Here is a 19,799-nt window from a genome sequence, read left to right as displayed (position 1 = left end):
TGTGGACAACCAAAATGGAGAAGGCTCATTCGGGGAGGTACTGCACATATCGAGGTTGGTAAGAGGCAGGGGGAAGTCGAGACGTTGGAGGGAGTGCTCAAACCTCCAGGCAGCCCAGCTACCCAGCCCTTCAAGCACCACCTGCTCTGCATGAGGCAGAGCCGGCAGGTTGCACATTTGGACTTAATCAGCCATCTCTGAACCTATCAACCGGAATTATAGCAAGTCATTCCCGATCCTGAGCAACTGCCTAGGTAGAAGAAGAATATGACTCATGTGTTTGGACAGATTTTTCCAGCCAGGGATGCTGCAGTTGTTCAGGCTGACTGATTGACATGTCCCTCTGCCGAGGGTGGGATCATCTTCCCCAGCCCACTCCCCAGCCCACTCCCCTGCAGATTGCATTCCTGAGCTTTATGTTGATGCTCCTATATATAAGTCCAACAGGAATGTGCAGAGAGCAGGACAGCTGGGGCAGCAATCATTTCGAGTACACGCCGACTGGGAACTGCTTCAGATCAGTCTCGCCTCTCCCAGAGATTCGCTGATCGGTCATGGCGATCCCTATCGACCCAGCAGAGGAGCCTCGCATTTACCAGCAGACCCTGCTGCAGGAGGGGCTCCGGGACCTGCTGGAGAACAACAGGTTTGTGGACTGCATCCTCAAGGTCAAAGACAAGGAGTTTCCATGCCACCGGCTGGTGCTGGCGGCCTGCAGCCCCTACTTCCGGGCCATGTTCCTCTCGGACCTCGAGGAGAGCAAGAAGCGAGAAATCGCCCTGGAGGACGTGGAACCTGACATGGTCGAGGTCCTCCTCCGTTACATCTACACCTCGGAGGTCCAGCTGAGCGACAACAACGTGCAGGACATCTTCACAGCGGCCAACATGTTCCAGATCCCCTCCATCTTCACCGTCTGCATCTCCTACCTGCAGAAGCGTCTGGGCCTGAGCAACTGCCTGGCCATTTTCAGGCTGGGCTTGATGCTGGACTGCCCCCGGCTGGCTGTGGGGGCCAGGGACTTTGTCTGCGATCACTTCAACCTGATCAGCAAGGACCAGGACTTTCTCCAGTTGAGCCCCAACGAGATCATTGCCATCGTGGCCAGCGACTCACTCAACGTGGAAAAGGAAGAGGCTGTCTTTGAGGCGGTAATGAATTGGGCGGCCCACGAGGAGAGCCATCTCGAGGCCTTGCCGGGGCTGTTCGACTGCATTCGCTTCCGCCTGATGCCCACGGAGTACGTGAAGGAGTGCGTCGAGGAGGACCCGATGGTCAAGTCGAACCCAGAGCTCCTGAAGAAGCTTCAGTTAGTGAAAGATGCCCAGGAGGGCAAATCGCCTCCGGGAAAGACCAAGAAAGAGAAGCCGGTTGCTGTGGGAACCGAAACCACAGAAGCTGCAGTCAGCGCCGAGGCCAAGGAGGAAGAGGAAGAGCTGGTCCCTGGCATCTTGAATGAAAACCTACGGTTTGGTATGTTTGTGAAAGACCTGATCTTCATGATTAATGATGAGGCCACCGTGGCCTATGACCCCACCAACAATGAATGTTACTTTGCCTCCATGTCCAGTAAGATTCCCAAAAACCACATCAGCATAGTGACCAAGCAGAACCAGATCTTCGTAGCCGGGGGCCTCTACTACAACGAAGGTGATAAGGAAAACCCACTGCATTCCTACTTCTTACAGGTGAGTGAACCTTGAGTTCTGCTTTGAGCTGACTTCATTTCCTCTTGTGCCCCTGAATAATTATATCGGTGACATTTAGAGTGCAGGAGAGGGGGAGAGAGGGTCTTTGAAAAATGATATTTAGAATTGAACCCAAATATATATGTATTGAAGGGGAAGTTACATGAGGGGCAGCAAGGATTAGGAGATTATGCCGATAGGGTTAGGTGGAATAGAGGTGAAAGGAGGCTTCTGTGAAGTATAAACACTGGATGGACCAGTTGGGCTGAATGGCTTATTTCTGTGCTGTAAATTCCTCTAATTCTAAAGCATGAATCTAAGCTGACACATCGAAGGGGAGGCAGCTGAGATAACATAGTGAGCAACTGCAACATTGTTTAGTGGGTAAATGCTTCGTATGGTAGGGAAGATCCCAGGTTTAATTCCCGGCCTGTGCTGAGGGGACTGCTCCAACCGGCCCCAGTGCTTTTGAGCCAGGGAGAGGGAAAATAAGACAGGGTCTCCCCACTCGGTACCCCCGCCACCACTCCTCAATTTCTACTCAAATCTTAAACTTGCACTGCAAGTTGAGGTGAAATTCAATCCCCTAACTCTGCATCATGCTTCCGATTTAACCAATGCATTCTAAATAGAAATTGTAACAATGCAGGTTGCTTCCTGGTGCTTTAACTCTTACTCGTCAGAGCTTCCAGAGATCAGCCTGCACGTCCCTCCGATAGAAATCTCTCCTTGTGATCAAAATTGGGATATTCAGGGTGAAAATAATGAAGCCTATTGTTGGGGTAAATGTTGGACGTATTTCATCAATTGCTGCAGATCTCTTAGAAACACTCTTAGTAGGCTAAAGGCTAAATCATATTTATATTTAAAAATATAATTACACAGAAAAGAAAAGCAATTGAGGGAATGATCTGTAAAACAGAAAACAGGAAATAGTTAAGTGGCAGAAGTAATATCAGCCTAAGACATAAGGAGGCAGAATGAGTCAATTGAAAAATAAAGAGAATATCTGTCGGAGGAGGAGGGGGTAGGGGAGGGGGAAGGTTGTGGGAGGAGGTGGAAGGTGGGTGTTAGGGACAGGGGTGTTAGAATGGAGGCAGGGGAAGAGGTGGAGGGAGTAAGGAGGTTAGTTTTAGCTCAAGGTTAGTTTTAGCTCAGTGTCCAATCTCACATCTAAAAGTGAGGCCAATGTTGTTAACCTGCTAAAGAGGAGTTTCTGGAGTTGTTGGTGGATTGACGCTTTCCATCTCAACCACTCCCTGTGTTAGCAAAGTCCACATTCTCTGCACTCTCTGGGAAAAGAAGCTGCCCCTGAATTCCTTACCTTCTGCGGGCTGAGATGTTTGGCTGCAAAAAAAAAAACTGCATGCGTTTCAGAAGTAACTCATTGGACGTGAGGTATTTTGAGTGCATGGTATTGGGCTATGTAACTGCAAGTTTGGTCTTTCTTTCTAATATTGTACTTTGACCTGTGAACAGTTTGATCACCTGGACTCTGACTGGCTGGGGATGCCACCCTTGCCGTCACCACGCTGTCTCTTCGGTCTGGGCGAAGCTAACAATGCCATCTATGTTATTGGAGGGAAGGAGGTGAATGAAGGGGAGAAGACACTGAACACTGTGATGTGCTATGATCGACAGTAGGTTTCTATGAACAGGCATAAATCAAGGTAATGGAATCTCCATCAGATGGAACATCCTGAGCATTTGGCTAAAGTGTGACCAGTGCTTCATTGCGATTAAAATAACAGGTGTAGTTCCCTCGAAGGCTCAACTCAATGAAATCAATGCTTAGTGAGTCACGCCAATCTTTTTATCGTACATGTGTCAGACGTGGCTCAGCGGGTAGCACTCTCATTCCTAACCCAGCAGATTCGGACTCCAAGGGCCTCCCCAGAGACTTGGAAGCATAATCCAGACTGATGCTCAAGTGCAGTACTGAGGGAGTGCTGCATTTGAATGTTGCTGAAAAGAGAGACATGTTGGTGAAGCTTTTTGTCTTGCACTTATCAGGACAAATGCAAGAATACCAAATTTCCAACGTTCACGACAATTTATACTATGAGAGAAAAGGGTGTCTGATTGGTTGGCAAGTCAACTCTGATTGCTGAGGTGCTGCCATGGAGAATCAGCCAATATTTATCCTTCGACCAACATCTATATTAAAAAAAAGACACAGGTTATCTGTCCATTTAACTCATTGCTGTCTGTGGGGGCAAATTGCCTTTCCTATAATACAGTAATGACCACTGCGGGTGTACCTACGCCACATGGACTGCAGCGGTTCAAGAAGGCAGCTCACCACCACCTTCTCAAGGGCAACTAGGGTTGGGCAACAAATGCTGGCCCAGCCAGTGAAGCCCACATCCCGCGAATGAACAAAAAAAAACAGGCGACTGAAATGTTTGGGATATCCTGAGGTTGTGAAAGGAACTATAAAAATGTACCTATTTATACCTCTAATCCTGCAGGGCTTTTGTTGAGTCGCAAGGGAGCTCTCTGCCTGTTATTTTAATCTGATCGCTGGCAAAACTTTAACAAAGCTCAAAGTCTTCCATTTGAGAGTGAATCTGCTACCTGTTAACTTTACAAAGTTTTTTAAGGTTAAAAAACTTAGATAAAGTTTCCTTTTAGCTTCCTGAGGAAACATTAAATATAATAGTAAAAGCATAAGCAATCTCCTTCGTCATACGGTGATGAACTCTGAATTCATTATAAAATGAAAAAGTAGACAGCCACCAAACACATAAATAGATTGCAAAATACACCCAGGACTGTTTAACAAGCCCTTGGTGACACACTGTAAATGCTGCCACACTCCCAGAGACTCTCTGCGCATACTGCCACACTCCCAGAGGCTCCCTGTAAATACTGCCACACTCCCAGAGACTCTCTGCGCATACTGCCACACTCCCAGAGACTCCCTGTAAATACTGCCACACTCCCAGAGACTCTCTGCGCATACTGCCACACTCCCAGAGACTCCCTGTAAATACTGCCACACTCCCAGAGACTCTCTGCGCATACTGCCACACTCCCAGAGACTCCCTGTAAATACTGTCACACTCCCAGAGACTCTCTGCGCATACTGCCACACTCCCAGAGACTCCCTGTAAATACTGCCACACTCCGAGAGACTCCCTGTAAATACTGTCACACTCCCAGAGACTCTCTGTAAATACTGCCACACTCCCAGAGACTCCCTGTAAATACTGCCACACTCCCAGGGACTCCCTGTAAATACTGCCACACTCCCAGGGACTCCCTGCAAATACTGCCACACTCCCAGGGACTCTCTGTAAATACTGCCACACTCCCAGGGACTCCCTGTAAATACTGCCACACTCCCAGAGACTCCCTGTAAATACTGCCACACTCCCAGGGACTCTCTGTAAATACTGCCACACTCCCAGGGACTCTCTGTAAATACTGCCACACTCCCTGTAAATACTGCCACACTCCCAGGGACTCCCTGTAAATACTGCCACACTCCCAGGGACTCCCTGTAAATACTGTCACATTCCCAGAGACTCCCTGTAAATGCTGTCACATTCCCAGAGACTCTCTGTAAATGCTGTCACATTCCCAGAGACTCCCTGGAAATGCTGTCACTTTCCCAGAGACTCCCTGTAAATACTGTCACATTCCCAGAGACTCCCTGTAAATACTGTCACACACCCAGACACTCCCTGTAAATACTGTCACATTCCCAGAGACTCCCTGTAAATGCTGTCACACACCCAGAGACTCCCTGTAAATACTGCCAAATTCCGGAGACCACCTTTAAATACTGCATCAATCCCGGAGACCCTCTATAAATACTGACACACCAAGGGACCCCTGCAAATACTGACACCTTCTTGGAGATCCCTGATAATATTGACACACTCAAAAATCCCAGTCAATACTGACTCACTTCCAGCGATCCCCTGTAAATAAATATTTCCAGGAAACCCTTGGAAATACAGACATGAGAACATAAGAAACAGGCTATTTGGTCCCTCAAGCCTGCTCCGCCATTCAATAAGATCCTAACTATTCTGATTGGGCCTTAACTCCACTCTCCTACCTGCCCCCATAACCCTCGACTCCCTTTTAGATTAAAAATCTAACTCAGCCTTGCTGAGTTCAACGACCCAGCCTCCACTGCTCTCTGGGGTAGAGATTTCCAAAGCCTAACGACCCTCCAAGAGAAGAAATTCCTCCTCAACTCCGTCTTAAATGGGAGAGCCCTTATTTTGAAACTGCGCCCCCTAGTTCTAGATTCCCCCCCATGAGGGGAAACATCATCTCAGCATCTTCCTGTCAAACCCCCTCACAATCTTATGTTTCAACAAGATCACCTCTCATTCTTCTAAACTAGAGGCTCAACCTTCTCGATGTTCCCTCATAAGATAACCCTTTCATCCTGGGAATCAATCTGGTGAACTTTCTCTGAAGTATATCCCCCCTTAAAAAAGGAGACCAAAACGGTACACAGTACTCTAGGTGTGAGCTCATCATTGCCCTGTACAGATGCAGCGAGACTTCCCTACTTTTATACTCCATTTCCCTTGCATCAAAGGCCAATATTCCACTTGCCTTCCTTATTAGTCGCTGTGCCGGCATGCTAACACCTTGTGATTAAATGTACAAAGACACCCTTTGTATCACAGCTTTCTGCTGTCTCTCTCCATTTAAATAATGCTCTGCATTTTTATTCTTCCTGCCAAAGTGGACAACCTCACATTTTCCCACTTTATACTCCATCTGTCAAATATTTGTCCACTCACTTCACCTATCTATATCCCTTTGCAGACTCTCTGTGCCCCCCTCATAACTCGCTTTCCCAACTGTCTTTTGTATCATCAGCAAAATTGGCTACAAGACATCCTGTTCCTTCATGTAGGTCGTTAATATAGAACGTAAATAGTTGAGGCCCGATCCCTGTTACGCTCCACTGGTTACAGTTTGCCAATCTGAAAATGCCCTATTTATCCCAGCTCTGTTTCCTGTAGGTCAGAGCCAACCCTCCATCCATTACCCTCAACACTCTTATCTTGTGTAGTAACCTTTTAAATGACACCTTATTGAATGGACTTTGGAAATCCAAATACGCCACATCTACTGATTTCCCTTTATCCACCCTCCTTGTTACATCCTCAGACCCTGGGAGACCCCCTATAAATAGTTTTCCCAGAAGAGCTTGCTCATGGAAATTTTCTTATGCGTCTTTGTCAAAACAATCTCTTTCCATTTCCAGCACGTTTAAATGGGGAGAATCGGATCCGCTTCCATATGAAGTGTATGGCCATTCTGTGTTGTCTCACAATGCACGGGTGTACGTAATAGGAGGCAAAGGAAAAGATAAGTAAGTATGCCTCTTTGTTAAATATTACTTTCAAGTAACACAAAGCAATTCTGAGGATGATCTGAGATCTGGTTAAATCCAATTCCGCCCTTAGCTAATTTATCTGACGAGCCCCTGAATTGCAGCAGCTCTTCTCACGTGGTGGACTTTACAGGGCCCTCGACTTCCATCTTTAGAAGGAGATCACTGTGTTGAAACCCGACCTCATCGCACCTCCCCTGATTTTAAGTCCATTCATTCCACCCCAAGACTTCAAAACCATACACCCTCCGGCTGCCTCAGTTCTTTGCCACCTACGATTTCTCCAATGCTTTTAAGACTCTTGTTGGGGCCACCTCACCGCTATTTCTGAGGCTCTCTTGTAAAAAGGGAAATGTTTAGTTTTTACTGAATTCTGTGGTCTATAAGCTGTCGTGGTCTATTCAAGTTTACAGTTATGTACAAGAGAGGCTGTTAAGGAGTTTTGTCATTGGAACTCCATATTGGAGGTTAGAAGATCAGAATCCTTCCACTGTAGGAACAGTTGGGTTGAGGGAGAAGAGCAGCTCAGGGCTTCTTGGGCATTTGTTGTGGAGAGCATTTTTTATTCATTCATGGATGATGACATCACTGACTAGGCCAGCATTTATTACCTATCCCTAATTGCCCTTTTTGAGAGGGCATTAAAGAGCCAACATGTCTGGAGTCACATGTAGGCCAGTCCAGGTAAGGACAGGAGATTTCCTTCCCTACAGGATATTAGAGAACCAGATGGGTTTTTACAACAATTGACATTAATTGGTCATCATCCGACTTTTTAAATTCCAGATTTTTATTGAATTCAAATTCTACTATTTGCTGTGGCAGGATTTGAACCTGGGTCCCCAGAGAATTACCCAGGGTCTCTGGATTACTAGCCCAGTGACAATACCACTCCGCCATCGCCTCCCTTCATGTCATCTTGCTCAGACTACAAGTCCCCCAACAGCTGACCGCAGCTAGCTCAATACTGACCAAGAAGATTCGAGATCTTTTTTATTCTTTCATGGGATATGGGCATCGCTGACAAGGCCAGCATTTGTTGCCTCATCCCTAATTGCCCTTGAACTGAGTGTCTTTGCCAGGGCCATTTCAGAGGGCAGTTCATAGTCAACCACATTGCTGTGGGTCTGGTGTCGCTTGTAGGCCAGACCAGGTAAGAACAGTAGATTCCCTTCCCTAAAGGACATTCATTACACAGATTGGTTAGATGTGGACAACTCTCTTGTTAAAGCCAACCAATTCTTTTCATAGGATATACAGCACAATAAAAGGCCATTCTGCCCAACCAGTCCCTCCTGGTGTTTATGCTCCACTCAAGCTTCCTCCCATCTTTCCTCGTCTAGATCTACCATCATAACCCTCTATTGCCTTCTCCCTCATATGCTTGTCTTGATTCCCCTTATATGTATCTATAGGATTTGCTTCAACCACTCCCTGAGGTAGTGAGACCATAAGAAGTAGGAGCAGAAGTAGGCCATTCGGCCCATCGAGTCTGCTCTGCCATTCAATGAGATCATGGCTGATCTGATGATCCTCAACTCTACTTTTCTGCCTTTACCCCATAACCCTTGATTTCTTTACTGATTAAAAATCTGTCTATCTAAGCCTTGAATATACTTAACGACCCAGCCTCTACAACCCTCTGCGGTAAAGAATTCCACAGATTCACTACCCTCAGAGAAGAAATTCCTCCTCATCTCTGTCATAAATGGGCATAGCCCTTACTCTGAAATTATGCCCTCTGGTCCTAGACTCTCCCACAAGGGGAAACAACCTCTCAGCATCTACCCTGTCAAGCCCCCTAAGAATCTTATATGTTTCAACAAGCTTACCTCTCATTCTTCTAAACTCCAATGAGTACAGGCCCAAACGACTCAACCTCTCCTCATAAGAAAATCCCTCCATACCCAGGATCAACCTTGTGAAAATTCTCTGGGAGATTACTACCAGTGCATGCACTATCTCTGCAGCCATTTCCTTTAATATCCTAGGCTACAACTTTTCACTGAAACGTGCCAGGAGTTTTCCAATCCTCTGGGACTTTTCAAGAATCTAAGGATTCTTGGAAGATTACTACCAGTGCACCCATTATCTCTGTAGCTACTTCCTTAATATCCTAGGATGCAACCCATCAGGTCCAGGGAACCTATCGGCCTTTAGCCCCATTAGTTTCCCTAGCACTTTTTCTCTAGTGATAGTTATCTTTCACCACCCACCCTTTAGCCCTTGATTACTTAGTATTTTTGGAATGCTATTAATGTCTTCTACCGTGAAGATTGATGCAAAGTATTCATTCAACTCCTCTGCCATCTCCTGGTTCTCATATTATTTCCCCAGCCTTATTCTCTAAAGCCCCAGGGGATTGGAACACTGCCAGCGTAACACCCTTATTCAAAAAGGGTGTTTCCGACCCAAGTTTCTCACTCTCACTGAATGCTAAATTCTACCATGTTATGGTCACTGTTTCCTAGGGGAGCTTTTATTCTGAGATCATTTATTGAACCTGCCTCATTACACGTTACCAGATCCAAAATAGCCTGATCCCTGGTTGGATCCACAACATATTGTTCGAGGAAACTGTCCTGAATACACTCTATGAATTCTTGCTCATGTCTACCTCTGCCAATTTGATTTTCCCAATCTACATGAAGATTAAAGTCACCCATGATTAATGTACTACCTTTTTCACATGCTCTCATTATCTTCCGATTTATTCTCTGTCCTACAATATAGCTACTGTTTGGGGGCCTATAGATTACTCCCACCAGTGTCTTCTTCCCCTTATTTCTTACCTTCACCCATTTGGATTCTACATCTTCCAATCCAAGATCATTTCTTGCTACCGCACTTATTCCATCTCGTACTAACAAAGCTACCCCACCACCCTTTCCTTCCTGCCTGTCCTTTCGAAAAGTCACATATCACTGAATATTTAGTTCCCAGCTTTGATCTCCTTGTAACCATGTCTCCATAAAGGCTATAAGATCATACCAGTAACTTCAATTTGTGCTATTAATTCATTTATTTTGTTCCGAATATTACATGCATTTAAGTAAAGGGCCATTAATTTTGCCTTTTTACCCCCTTTGACCCTATTTGCTGCTTTTTAAAATGATTTTACACTCTGTCCCTCCCTGTCCCACTCTGGGTATCATTACCTAAATAACTGCCCTGCAATGCTGCCATATCCTTTTTGCTTTGTTAGCCTATGTAACCCTTCTCCAAAGCCTCAGCACCTTCCCTCCCCCAGCCCTATTTAGTTTAAAGCCCTCTCTACAGCCATAGTCATTCATAGTTATTCAATTCACCTGGACACTGGTCCCAGCATGGTTCAAGTGAAGCCTAACCCAACGGAACAGCTCCCTTCTACCCCAGTATTGGTGCCAGTGCCCCATGGACTGAAACGCATTCCTCCCACCACCAATCTTTGAGCCATGTATTTAACTCCTTCACTTTATTTACCCTATGCCAGTTTGCCCGTGGGTCAGGTAATAATTCCGAGATTATTACCTTGGAGGGTCTGCTTTTTAATTTAGCTCCTAACTGTTCAAATTCTTTCTGCAGAACCTCCTTTCTAGTCTTATCAATGTCGTTCGCACCAACATGGACGACAACAACTGGATCCCTCCCCTCCCACTCCAAGTTCCTCTCCAGCCCTGAGGAGATGTCCTTAACCCTGGCACTGGGTAGGCAACACAGCTTCCTGGACTCTCACTTACGGTTGCAGAGAACAGTAGTTATCCCCCTAATCATACTGTCCCCTACCACTACTACGTTCCTATTTCCTCCCCGCAATTGGATTGTACCATGGTGCCATGGTCAGTTCATTCATCCTCCCTGCAGTTCCTGCTCTCGTCCACACAACTTTTTTTTAAATTCACTCATGGGATGTGGGCTTTGCTGGCTGGGCCAGCATTTATTGCCCATCCCTAGTTGCCCTTGAGAAGGTGGTGGTGAGCTGCCTTCTTGAACCGCTGCAGTCCACGTGGTGTAGGTACACCCACTGTGCTGTTAGGAAAGACGTTCCAGGATTTTGACCCAGCAACAGTGAAGGAACGGCGATACATTTCCAAGTCAGGATGGTGAGTGACTTGGAGGGGAACTTCCAGGTGATGGTGTTCCCATCTATCTGCTGCCCTTGTCCTTCTAGGTGGTAGTGGGCGTGGGTTTGGAAGGTGCTGCCAAGGAGCCTTGGTGAATTCCTGCAGTGCGTCTTGTAGATGGTACACACTGCTGCTACTGTGCGTCGATGGTGGAGGGAGTGAATGTTTGTGGATGTGGTGCCAATTAAGCAGACTGCTTTGTCCTGGACGATGTCCAACTTCTTCAGTGTTGTAGAAGCTGCACTCATCCAGGCAAGTGGGGAGTATTCCATCACACTCCTGACTTGTGCCTTGTAGATGGTGGACAGGCTTTGGGGAGTCAGGAGGTGAGTTACTCGTCTCATGATTCCTAGCCTCTGACCTGCTCTTGTAGCCACAGTATTTATATGGCTAGTCCAGTTCAGTTCCTGGTCAATGGTAACCCCCCCAGGTTGTTGATAGTGGGGGATTCAGTGATGGTAATGCCATTGAACGTCAAGGGGCGATGGTTAGATTCTCTTGTTGGAGATGGCCATTGCCTGACACTTGTGTGGCGCGAATGTTACTTGCCACTTGTCAACCCAAGCCTGGATATTGTCCAGGTCTTGCTGCATTTGAACATGGACTGCTTCTGTATCTGAGGAATCGCAAATGGTGCTGAACATTGTGCAATCATCAGCGAACATCCCCACTTCTGACCTTATGGTGGAAGGAAGGTCATTGATGAAGCAGCTGAAAATGGTTGGGCCGAGGTCAGTACCCTGAGGAACTCCTGCAGTGATGTCCTGGAGCTGAGATGACTGACCTCCAACAACCACAACAATCTTCCTTTGTGCTAGGTAGGACTCCAACCAGAAGAGAGTTTTCCCTCTGATTCCCATTGACTCCAGTTTTGCTAGGGCTCCTTGATGCCACACTCGGTCAAATGGTGCCTTAATGTCAAGGGCATTCATTCTTACCTCACCTCGGGAGTGCAGCTTTTTTGTCCATGTTTGAACCAAGGCTGTAATGAGGGGTCAGGAGCTGAGTGACCCTGGTGGAACCCAAACTGGGCATCAGTGAGCGGGTTATTGCTAAGCAAGTGCCGCTTGATAGCACTGTTGATGACCCCTTCCACTACTTTACTGATGATGGAGAGTAGACTGATGGGGCAGAGATTGGCTGGGTTGGATTTGTCCTGCTTTTTGTGTACAGGACATACCTGGGCAATTTTCCTCATAGCCGGGTAGATGCCAGTGTTGTAGCTGTACTGGAACAGCTTGGCTAGGGGCACGGCAAGTTCTGGAGCACAAGTCTTCAGTACTATTGCCGGAATGTTGTCAGGACCCATAGCCTTTACAGTGTCCAGTGCCTTCAGCCATTTCTTGATATCATGTGCCGTGAATGGAATTAGCTGAAGGCTGGCATCTGTGATGCTGGGGACCTCGAGAGGAGGATGAGATGGATCATCACAACTTGCAAGAACCTCGTAACTGTTGGACTATTGCAGGGGCTGAGGCTCCTCAAGTGCTACCCCCCGGGTCCCCATACCTGCCTCACCTGCAGTCACACCCTCCTGTCCCTGATCACAGACCAAATTTGAATTACCTAATCTGAGGGTGGTGACCGCCTCCTGGAGCAAAGTGTCCAGGTAACTTTCCCCCTCCCTGATGTGGCGCAATATCTGCAGTTCGGACTCCAGCTCCTCAGCTCGGATCTGAAGTTCTGAGAGCTGCAAATAGTTACTACAGGTTTGTTTGCTCTGGATCTCCTTGGTGTCCAGCAGCTCCCACATTCTGCAGTAACAACACATCACCCTGCCATCACTTTTGTATTTAATTTAATAATTAATTACTCTAGTTTCCCTGTTCTTTTACACTTCATTGTAATTAATTTTGTTTTTACACCAGAATCAATTTTGTACTTAACCAGCTATTTTTAAGAGAGAAAAACAAAGACTAGAGGCCCAACGCAACTATAGACCTTCCTTTTACTTTAAAGACTAGAAATACTCACCAATCCTCCTCACCAATCAGCTGCTTTCCCTGCACTCACGTCATGTTGTGTTTCGTCACGTCACTCTGCTGCTGGTCTCACTGCAGGTAGGGCTCTCGATCCACGCCTTTTATCCTCTCCTGCTCAACTCTCACTCAAAGTATACTATTTTGAGCCTTAGGAATAGAATAAACCTTCATCACTTACCAGATACTCACCATTTAACCAGCTTCTTCTCCTGTAGCAGAGCAAGAATCAATTCCTGAAGGCTGTAAAAATTTAGGCAAAAGCAACCAAACACCTCTTTCCCTTCCTCTGCTTAATTTCCTGATGTGCTCAACTCCAACACTCTGTTGTACGTCGCACTCCCTGAAGCGCTCAACTCCGTCACTCTATTGTACGTTGCACTCCCTGAAGTGCTCAACTCCAGCACTCTATTGTACGTCACACTAAATTGGCTACTTATATATGCTCCTAACACAAAGGGCTTATCTGAGTAACTTAATGAGGATCCAGTTTCAGCTGCTTCTTAATTAAGCTGCTCTTTCACTGGAACCCTTGAAAAAAACCCTGCTTAAGGCTGGCAACTACAGAATTTAAACTGTAGGTTTCGGTTTAATGCCAGCTACAAACTACAAACCAAATTAGGTTTGTACAAAATAAAAATTTAGACTTTCTTACCCAACAACGGCACGCACTCACCGAGTTCCACATTCTCAGCACTCTCTGGGTAAAGAAGTTCCTTTAGAACCCTCTATTGGATTTCTTGGTGATTTTTGGCCAAGAATAATCTACTTGTTTCAAACTGGGACAAGTGCAGCAAGCAACCTCCAAATCCTACATCACATGGCCAACTCTGGTACAATAAAAACCCCAGAATTGAAAGAAGTCATGACTTTTCAAAGATAGAAATATTGAAAAGGTATGGAACGCAAGATTGGACAACGTGGCACAAGGGATAAAAGCATATTGATATGGCCTCAGGTCATTCCAAAACGTTATACAACCAATGGAGTACTTGTGAAGTGTAATCGCTGTTGTATGAAATGTTGCAGCCAATTTGCACACAGCAAGCTCTCACAAACAGCAGTGGTAATCATTTGTTGGTTGAGGGTTAAATATTGGTCCGGATACAGTGGAGAATGCCCCTATTCTTCTTTGAAATAAAGTGATGGGATGTTTCACATCCACCTAAAAGAAAGGCATGTGGATGGGTCTTGCTTTAATTTTCATCCAAAAGACAGCCCCTCTGACCATGCAGCATTCTTCCAAGAGGTATGGTAGCATAGTGGTTATGTTATTGGGCTAGTAATCCAGAGGCCTGGACTAATGATATGAAGACACAAGTTCAAATGCCACCATGGTAACTGGGGAAATAAAATCTAGTATTGGTAATGGGGACGATGAAATTACTGGATATTTACTTTAAAAAAAACCCATCTGGTTCACTGAATCTGCCTTCCCAAGGGCAATTAGGGATAGGCAATAAATGCTGGCCTAGCCAGTGAAGTCCACATCCCACAAATCCTTCCCTTACTGGCCTATATGTGACTCCAGACTCTCAGCAATGTGGTTGACTCTTAACTGCTCTCTGATTTGATCGAGAAAGCCACACATTTCTATGCTCACCACTACCTTATCAAAGGTAATTAAGGCTGGGCAATAAACGCTGGCCTTACCAGTGATGCTTATGTCTTGTGATTGGATTTTTAAAAAGGAACACCAATCTACATTCAAGTCTCTGGGTTAGGATTTGAACCCGTAACCTTGCGATTCAGAGGGGACAGGCTACCAACTGAGCCACTCTGACACCAGGGTATACGAGCTGTTTCTCTGCTGATGTACAGGCTGCTCCATCTCATGTGTAAACCAGAGGTTTCACTAGCTCTCTACCTATTGATTTCAGGAAGTGTTTGAACAAAGTGTGCGTGTATAACCCCGAGAGGTTCGAATGGAAGGAGCTGGCTCCTTTGAAGATTGCCCGCTCTTTGTTTGGAGCAACAGTCCACCAGGACAAAATCTGGGTGGCGACAGGGGTCACAGACAGCGGGCTGACCGGAAGCATCGAGGTGTACGATATAACCACGAACAAGTAAGAGGCCTTTTTGTGTCCTGTATGTTAGCACCTACACCGCGGATTAGCAGACATTCATACCAATGGGAAGTTTCAAGCCGAACCCAATCCATTCTCCTCCTGGTTCAGCTCGATGTTCACCAGGAGTGGGAACTAGAGTTGCCAAACTTCCAGGAATTCCAAAATTATATCACTATTGCCAGCAACCCAGGAGGAATATCAGCAGGGCATTCAAAAAATTTTAATTTTCTTTGAATCATTTTATTTATTTTTATTCTTTCATGGGAGGTGAATGTCACTGGCTAGGCCAGCGTTTGTTGCCCATCCCTAATTACCCTTGAGGAGGTGGCAGTGAGCCGCCTTCTTGAGCTGCTGCAGTCCATCTGGTGTTAGCACGCCCATAGGGCTGTTAGGGATTTTGACCTAGAGACAGTGAAGGAACAGTGATATATTTCCAAGTCAGGACAGTGCATGACTTGGATGGGAATTTTCAGGTAGTGGTATTCCAATGCACCTGGTGTCCTTGTTATTCTAGGTGGCAGGGTCCCGGGTTTGGAAGGTGCTATTGAAGGAACCATAGTAAGTTGCTGCAGTGCATCTTGTATATGGTACACACTGCTGCCACTATGTGTTGGTAGTGGTGGGAGTGGATGTTGAAGATGATGGAGTGCTGCAGGCAGACTGCTTTGTCCTGGATGGTGTTTAGCTTCTTGCCTGGTGTTGGAGCTACATTCATCCAGGCAAGTGGGGAGTACTCCATCACAACCCTGACTTGTGCCTTGTAGATGATGGACAGGCTTTGGGGAGTCATGAGGTGAGTTACTCGCCACAGAATTCCCAGCCTCTGACCTGCTTTTGTAGCCACTGTATTTACATGGCTGGTCCAGTTCAGTTTCTGGTCAATGGTAACCCCCATGATGCCGATGGAAGATGTGACGATTAGCTATAAAAATATTGAAGATGTGTAGAAAAGGCTGCTTGACTGGGCAGGCGGTTGGAGATGGGAATTGATATGATGAAAGATCCAGGAATATCTCCAACCACTGTTGGTAACCCTGGCGGGACCCAAGTTGTTGTTCCCTCCTCCAGAGCCCCATGGATGACGAAGCGTGTTGTTTAGCTTCACTCAGCTGCCACACTCAGGCTAACTCAGCCAGCATGAGGGCTATAATAAGTCACCTCCCTGGTTTGTATATGACCTGTACCATACAGGGGAAAATACAATGAATCATCAAGGCAGCACTCCACAGAGATCACGCAGGCCATGTACTCCTGAAGTCAAAGTGGTATAGGGCAATGATGTGTTGCTGCACCATATTTGCTTTGAGATTCTCAACAAGATAGAAAGAACTTGTATTTATATAGCATTTTTCATGACCTCCCAAAGCACTCCTGCTCTTCAATGAAGTAATGCGGTGAAATATTTTACATCTGTCTGAGGGCGCAGACAGGGTCTCAGTTTAAGGTCTCATCAGAAAGATAGCACCGTTGACAGTGCAGCTGTCCCTCAGTTGAATCTGAAGCTACCGACTGACAGCAATAAGCTTTTGGTGATGAGTTCCCCAGCTCCAGCCAAAAAGAACCAAGCAGAGCCATCCTTACAGCAGCCTGGCTAAGATAAGGGACTGCAGTGAGGGCGAGGGGAAGAGGTCTGTGACCCTCTGCTCAATCCACCTGCTCCGCTGGACCATCCAGACGCAAGAAGTCTTTAGCTTATCGTTGGCGCTATAGTTGAAAAGAGTAAAGGTGGCATTTTCTGATTATTGTTTGACTGGTCCTTTCTCTGTGCTGTAGGTGGGAAGATATGGCGGAGTTCCCTCAGGAGCGTAGCTCATTGAGCCTGGTCACCCTGTCCAATTGCCTGTATGCCATTGGTGGATTCGCTATGATACAAGCTGAATCTGGGGATTTTGTCCCCACTGAAATCAATGATATTTGGAAGTAAGTTTAAAACATCGCGTCGCGTAACTTACTAAACATTTCCTCTCAAAGACTTCCTGAACCAGCCTAGAGAGTCACAGGTTCAGAATACTCCTCCTCGAGTCCCTTAGCGTAGCTCTGTCATTAACGTGTTCGTGATTTTAAGCTTTGCAAAGCTGACTATTTTGATGAGCGCTGAGTGTGAGGCTGACTCTCCAACAGATTGAGGAGTGCCAGAGGAAAAAACAGCCCCCATCCCTTCTAGACTTCACTTGCAAGTCTGTCAGTTTTACTTCAAAGAGTAGACAGTGATGAGGGAGATCAATCATAATATTGCCTGCAATTTACAGCACATGTATTTGATCCAGCAGGTCCATGCCAATGTTTATGGCCTCACTTGAGCCTCCTCCCTCCCCATTTCACGTGACCCCATCAACATAACCGTCTATTCCTTTCTCTTTCACATAATTATCTTGCTTCCCTTTAAATCTATCGATACTATTCACCTCAACTCTCTGGCAGCAATTTCCACATTCTAACCACTCTCGGAGTGAAGAAGTTTCCCTTGAATTTGTCATTAAATTTACAAATGACTGTCATAGTCATGACCTACATTCAGCTCAATTATCCAGAGCAACTTGCATTCCTTCGCCACTCCATTGTATTATCTGTCTCCTGAATGAGTGTATGGTTTTCACCTTCACTATCTCACCCAAAGCCTATGCCTATTATTAACCCCTTTCTCCATGTAGAAACTCTTTCCATCAGCTCCAAACATTCCTTTTGTTAGCCGTATCCTGTGCCCCTGTTCTGGCCTCGTGGAATACCATGAAGTACAGCTCTAGATTAATATTTAATCAACGTTTCTATAGATCTTCTTCCAGTGTCCCTTTTAAGACCTGGTTTCTTTATTTCTGCCTGGTGACATAATCCATTCAAGTGTTCTTCCCCAGAATTGACAAGGTTAAGGGTGATTTAATTGAAGTTTTCAAGATATTAAAAGGGAACAGATAGGGTAGGTAAAGAGAAACTATTTCCACTAGTTGAGGAGTCTTGAACTAGGGGACATAGTCTAAAAATTAGAGCCAGACCTTTCAGGAGTGAAATTAGGAAACACTTCTACATACAAAAAGGGTGACAGAAGCTTGGAACTCTTCCGCAAAATGTATTCTGTCATGAGATGTGGGCATCACTGACAAGCCCAGCATCTGTTGCCCATCCTTGCCTTTGAACTGAGTGGCTTGCTCGGCCATTTCAGAGGGCAGTTAAGGGTCAACCGCTTTGCTGTGGGTCCAGAGTCACACGTAGGCCAGACCAGGTAAGGATGGGCAGATTTCCTTCCCTACAGGACATTAGTGAACCGGATGGGTTTTTACAACAAGCAATGATAGTTTCCTGGTGACCATTACTGAATCTAGCTTTTAATTCCAGATTTTATTAATTGAATTTGAATTCTAGCAGCTGCCATAGTGGGATTTGAACCGATGTCCTCTTGGAGCTCTTGCTGGATCACTAGTCCTGTAACATTGCCACTGCGCCACCATCTCCCCCAATATGAGAACGGTAGATTTTTGTTAGTCAAAGGTAATAAGGGATATGGGGCAAAGCTAGGTATATGGAGTTAGGTCGCAGGTCACCCGTGACCTAATTGAATAGTGGAATAGGCTAGAGAGGGTCTGTAGCCCCCTCCTGCTCCTTCGCTCATGCTAACGATCGCAGTTTTTCTCTGCTGTCTCTCTCGGGCAAGATTACTTCCCTTATGCTCTGATGATCAAAACTAAACACTAGCAACTCCAGGGCGGGTCTGCCCAGGGCGCCGTATAATGTCCTCTCGCCGCTTCGTATCAGGAATGTTTTAGATGGAAAGGGGAACAAAATTGCCATGGGGAAAGAGCAAAGGAGGGGGTGGGAGGGTGGGGGAAGGGACTAATTGGGTAGCTGCTTCCAAAGAGTTGGCTCAGGCATGATAAATCAAATCTTCATGCCTTCTCCGCATAAGATACATTTTTCTTTTTGGTTTTCAGGTATGACGACGACAAGGAGGAGTGGGTTGGCATTCTCCGAGAGATCCCCTATGCTGCCACGGCAACCTTCCTCCCAGTACGACTAAACACTTTACGAATGAGCAAGTTATAAACTAAATGCCACTGTAGTAGGAACTGGTTTAAAACAGGTTGTTTGTCTCTGAATATTGGATGATGGGAATAATGTACTCTTTTTCTAAAAAAAAATACTAGCCAAGACTTTTTAGAACCAATTGTTTCCAGATAAGCAATGCAGATAAAGATATTATATTATTAAAGAAACTATTCTCCAAAAACATTTGTTGCTATGATTTTTGAGTGATGTGCGTACGTGAAGTTTCACAGTGATGCGGATGGTAGAATTATTTCGCGAAAAGAAAAAACTGTCAGACGGTAGATTTTTTAAAAAAAAATTATTTCTTGGGATGTGGGTGTCGCTGGCAAAGCCAGCATTTGTTGCCCGTCCCTAATCGCCTCCGAACTGAGGGGCTTGCTCGACCCTTTCAGAGGGTGGTTTAGAGTCAACCAAATTTCTGTGGATCATGTAGGCCTGACCCAGGTAAGGACGGCAGATTTCCTTCCCTAAAGGACATTGGTGAACCAGATGGGTTTTTAATGATAGTCTAATGGTAGTTTTGTGGTCACCATTACTGAGAATAATTTATA

General features: G+C 45.8%; 1 protein-coding gene across 1 annotated transcript; it reads left to right on the top strand.

Moving 5' to 3' along the window:
* Positions 1 to 38: 38 nt before the first annotated feature.
* klhl40b (kelch-like family member 40b) lies at positions 39 to 19,429 on the top strand. The gene is made up of 6 exons (XM_078536618.1): positions 39 to 1,688; positions 3,168 to 3,328; positions 6,931 to 7,038; positions 15,022 to 15,207; positions 16,984 to 17,130; positions 19,134 to 19,429. The coding sequence occupies exons 1-6, from the start codon at positions 555 to 557 to the stop codon at positions 19,243 to 19,245; spliced, it is 1,848 nt and encodes a 615-aa protein (XP_078392744.1). The 5' UTR covers positions 39 to 554; the 3' UTR covers positions 19,246 to 19,429.
* The last annotated feature ends 370 nt before the right edge of the window (positions 19,430 to 19,799 follow it).

The sequence above is a fragment of the Cetorhinus maximus genome, chromosome 3 (genome assembly GCF_964194155.1).
Source record: "Cetorhinus maximus chromosome 3, sCetMax3.hap1.1, whole genome shotgun sequence".
Classification (NCBI taxonomy): domain Eukaryota; kingdom Metazoa; phylum Chordata; class Chondrichthyes; order Lamniformes; family Cetorhinidae; genus Cetorhinus; species Cetorhinus maximus.
Note: the sequence above shows the minus strand (reverse complement) of the source record. Positions and strands in the feature narration are given on the sequence as shown.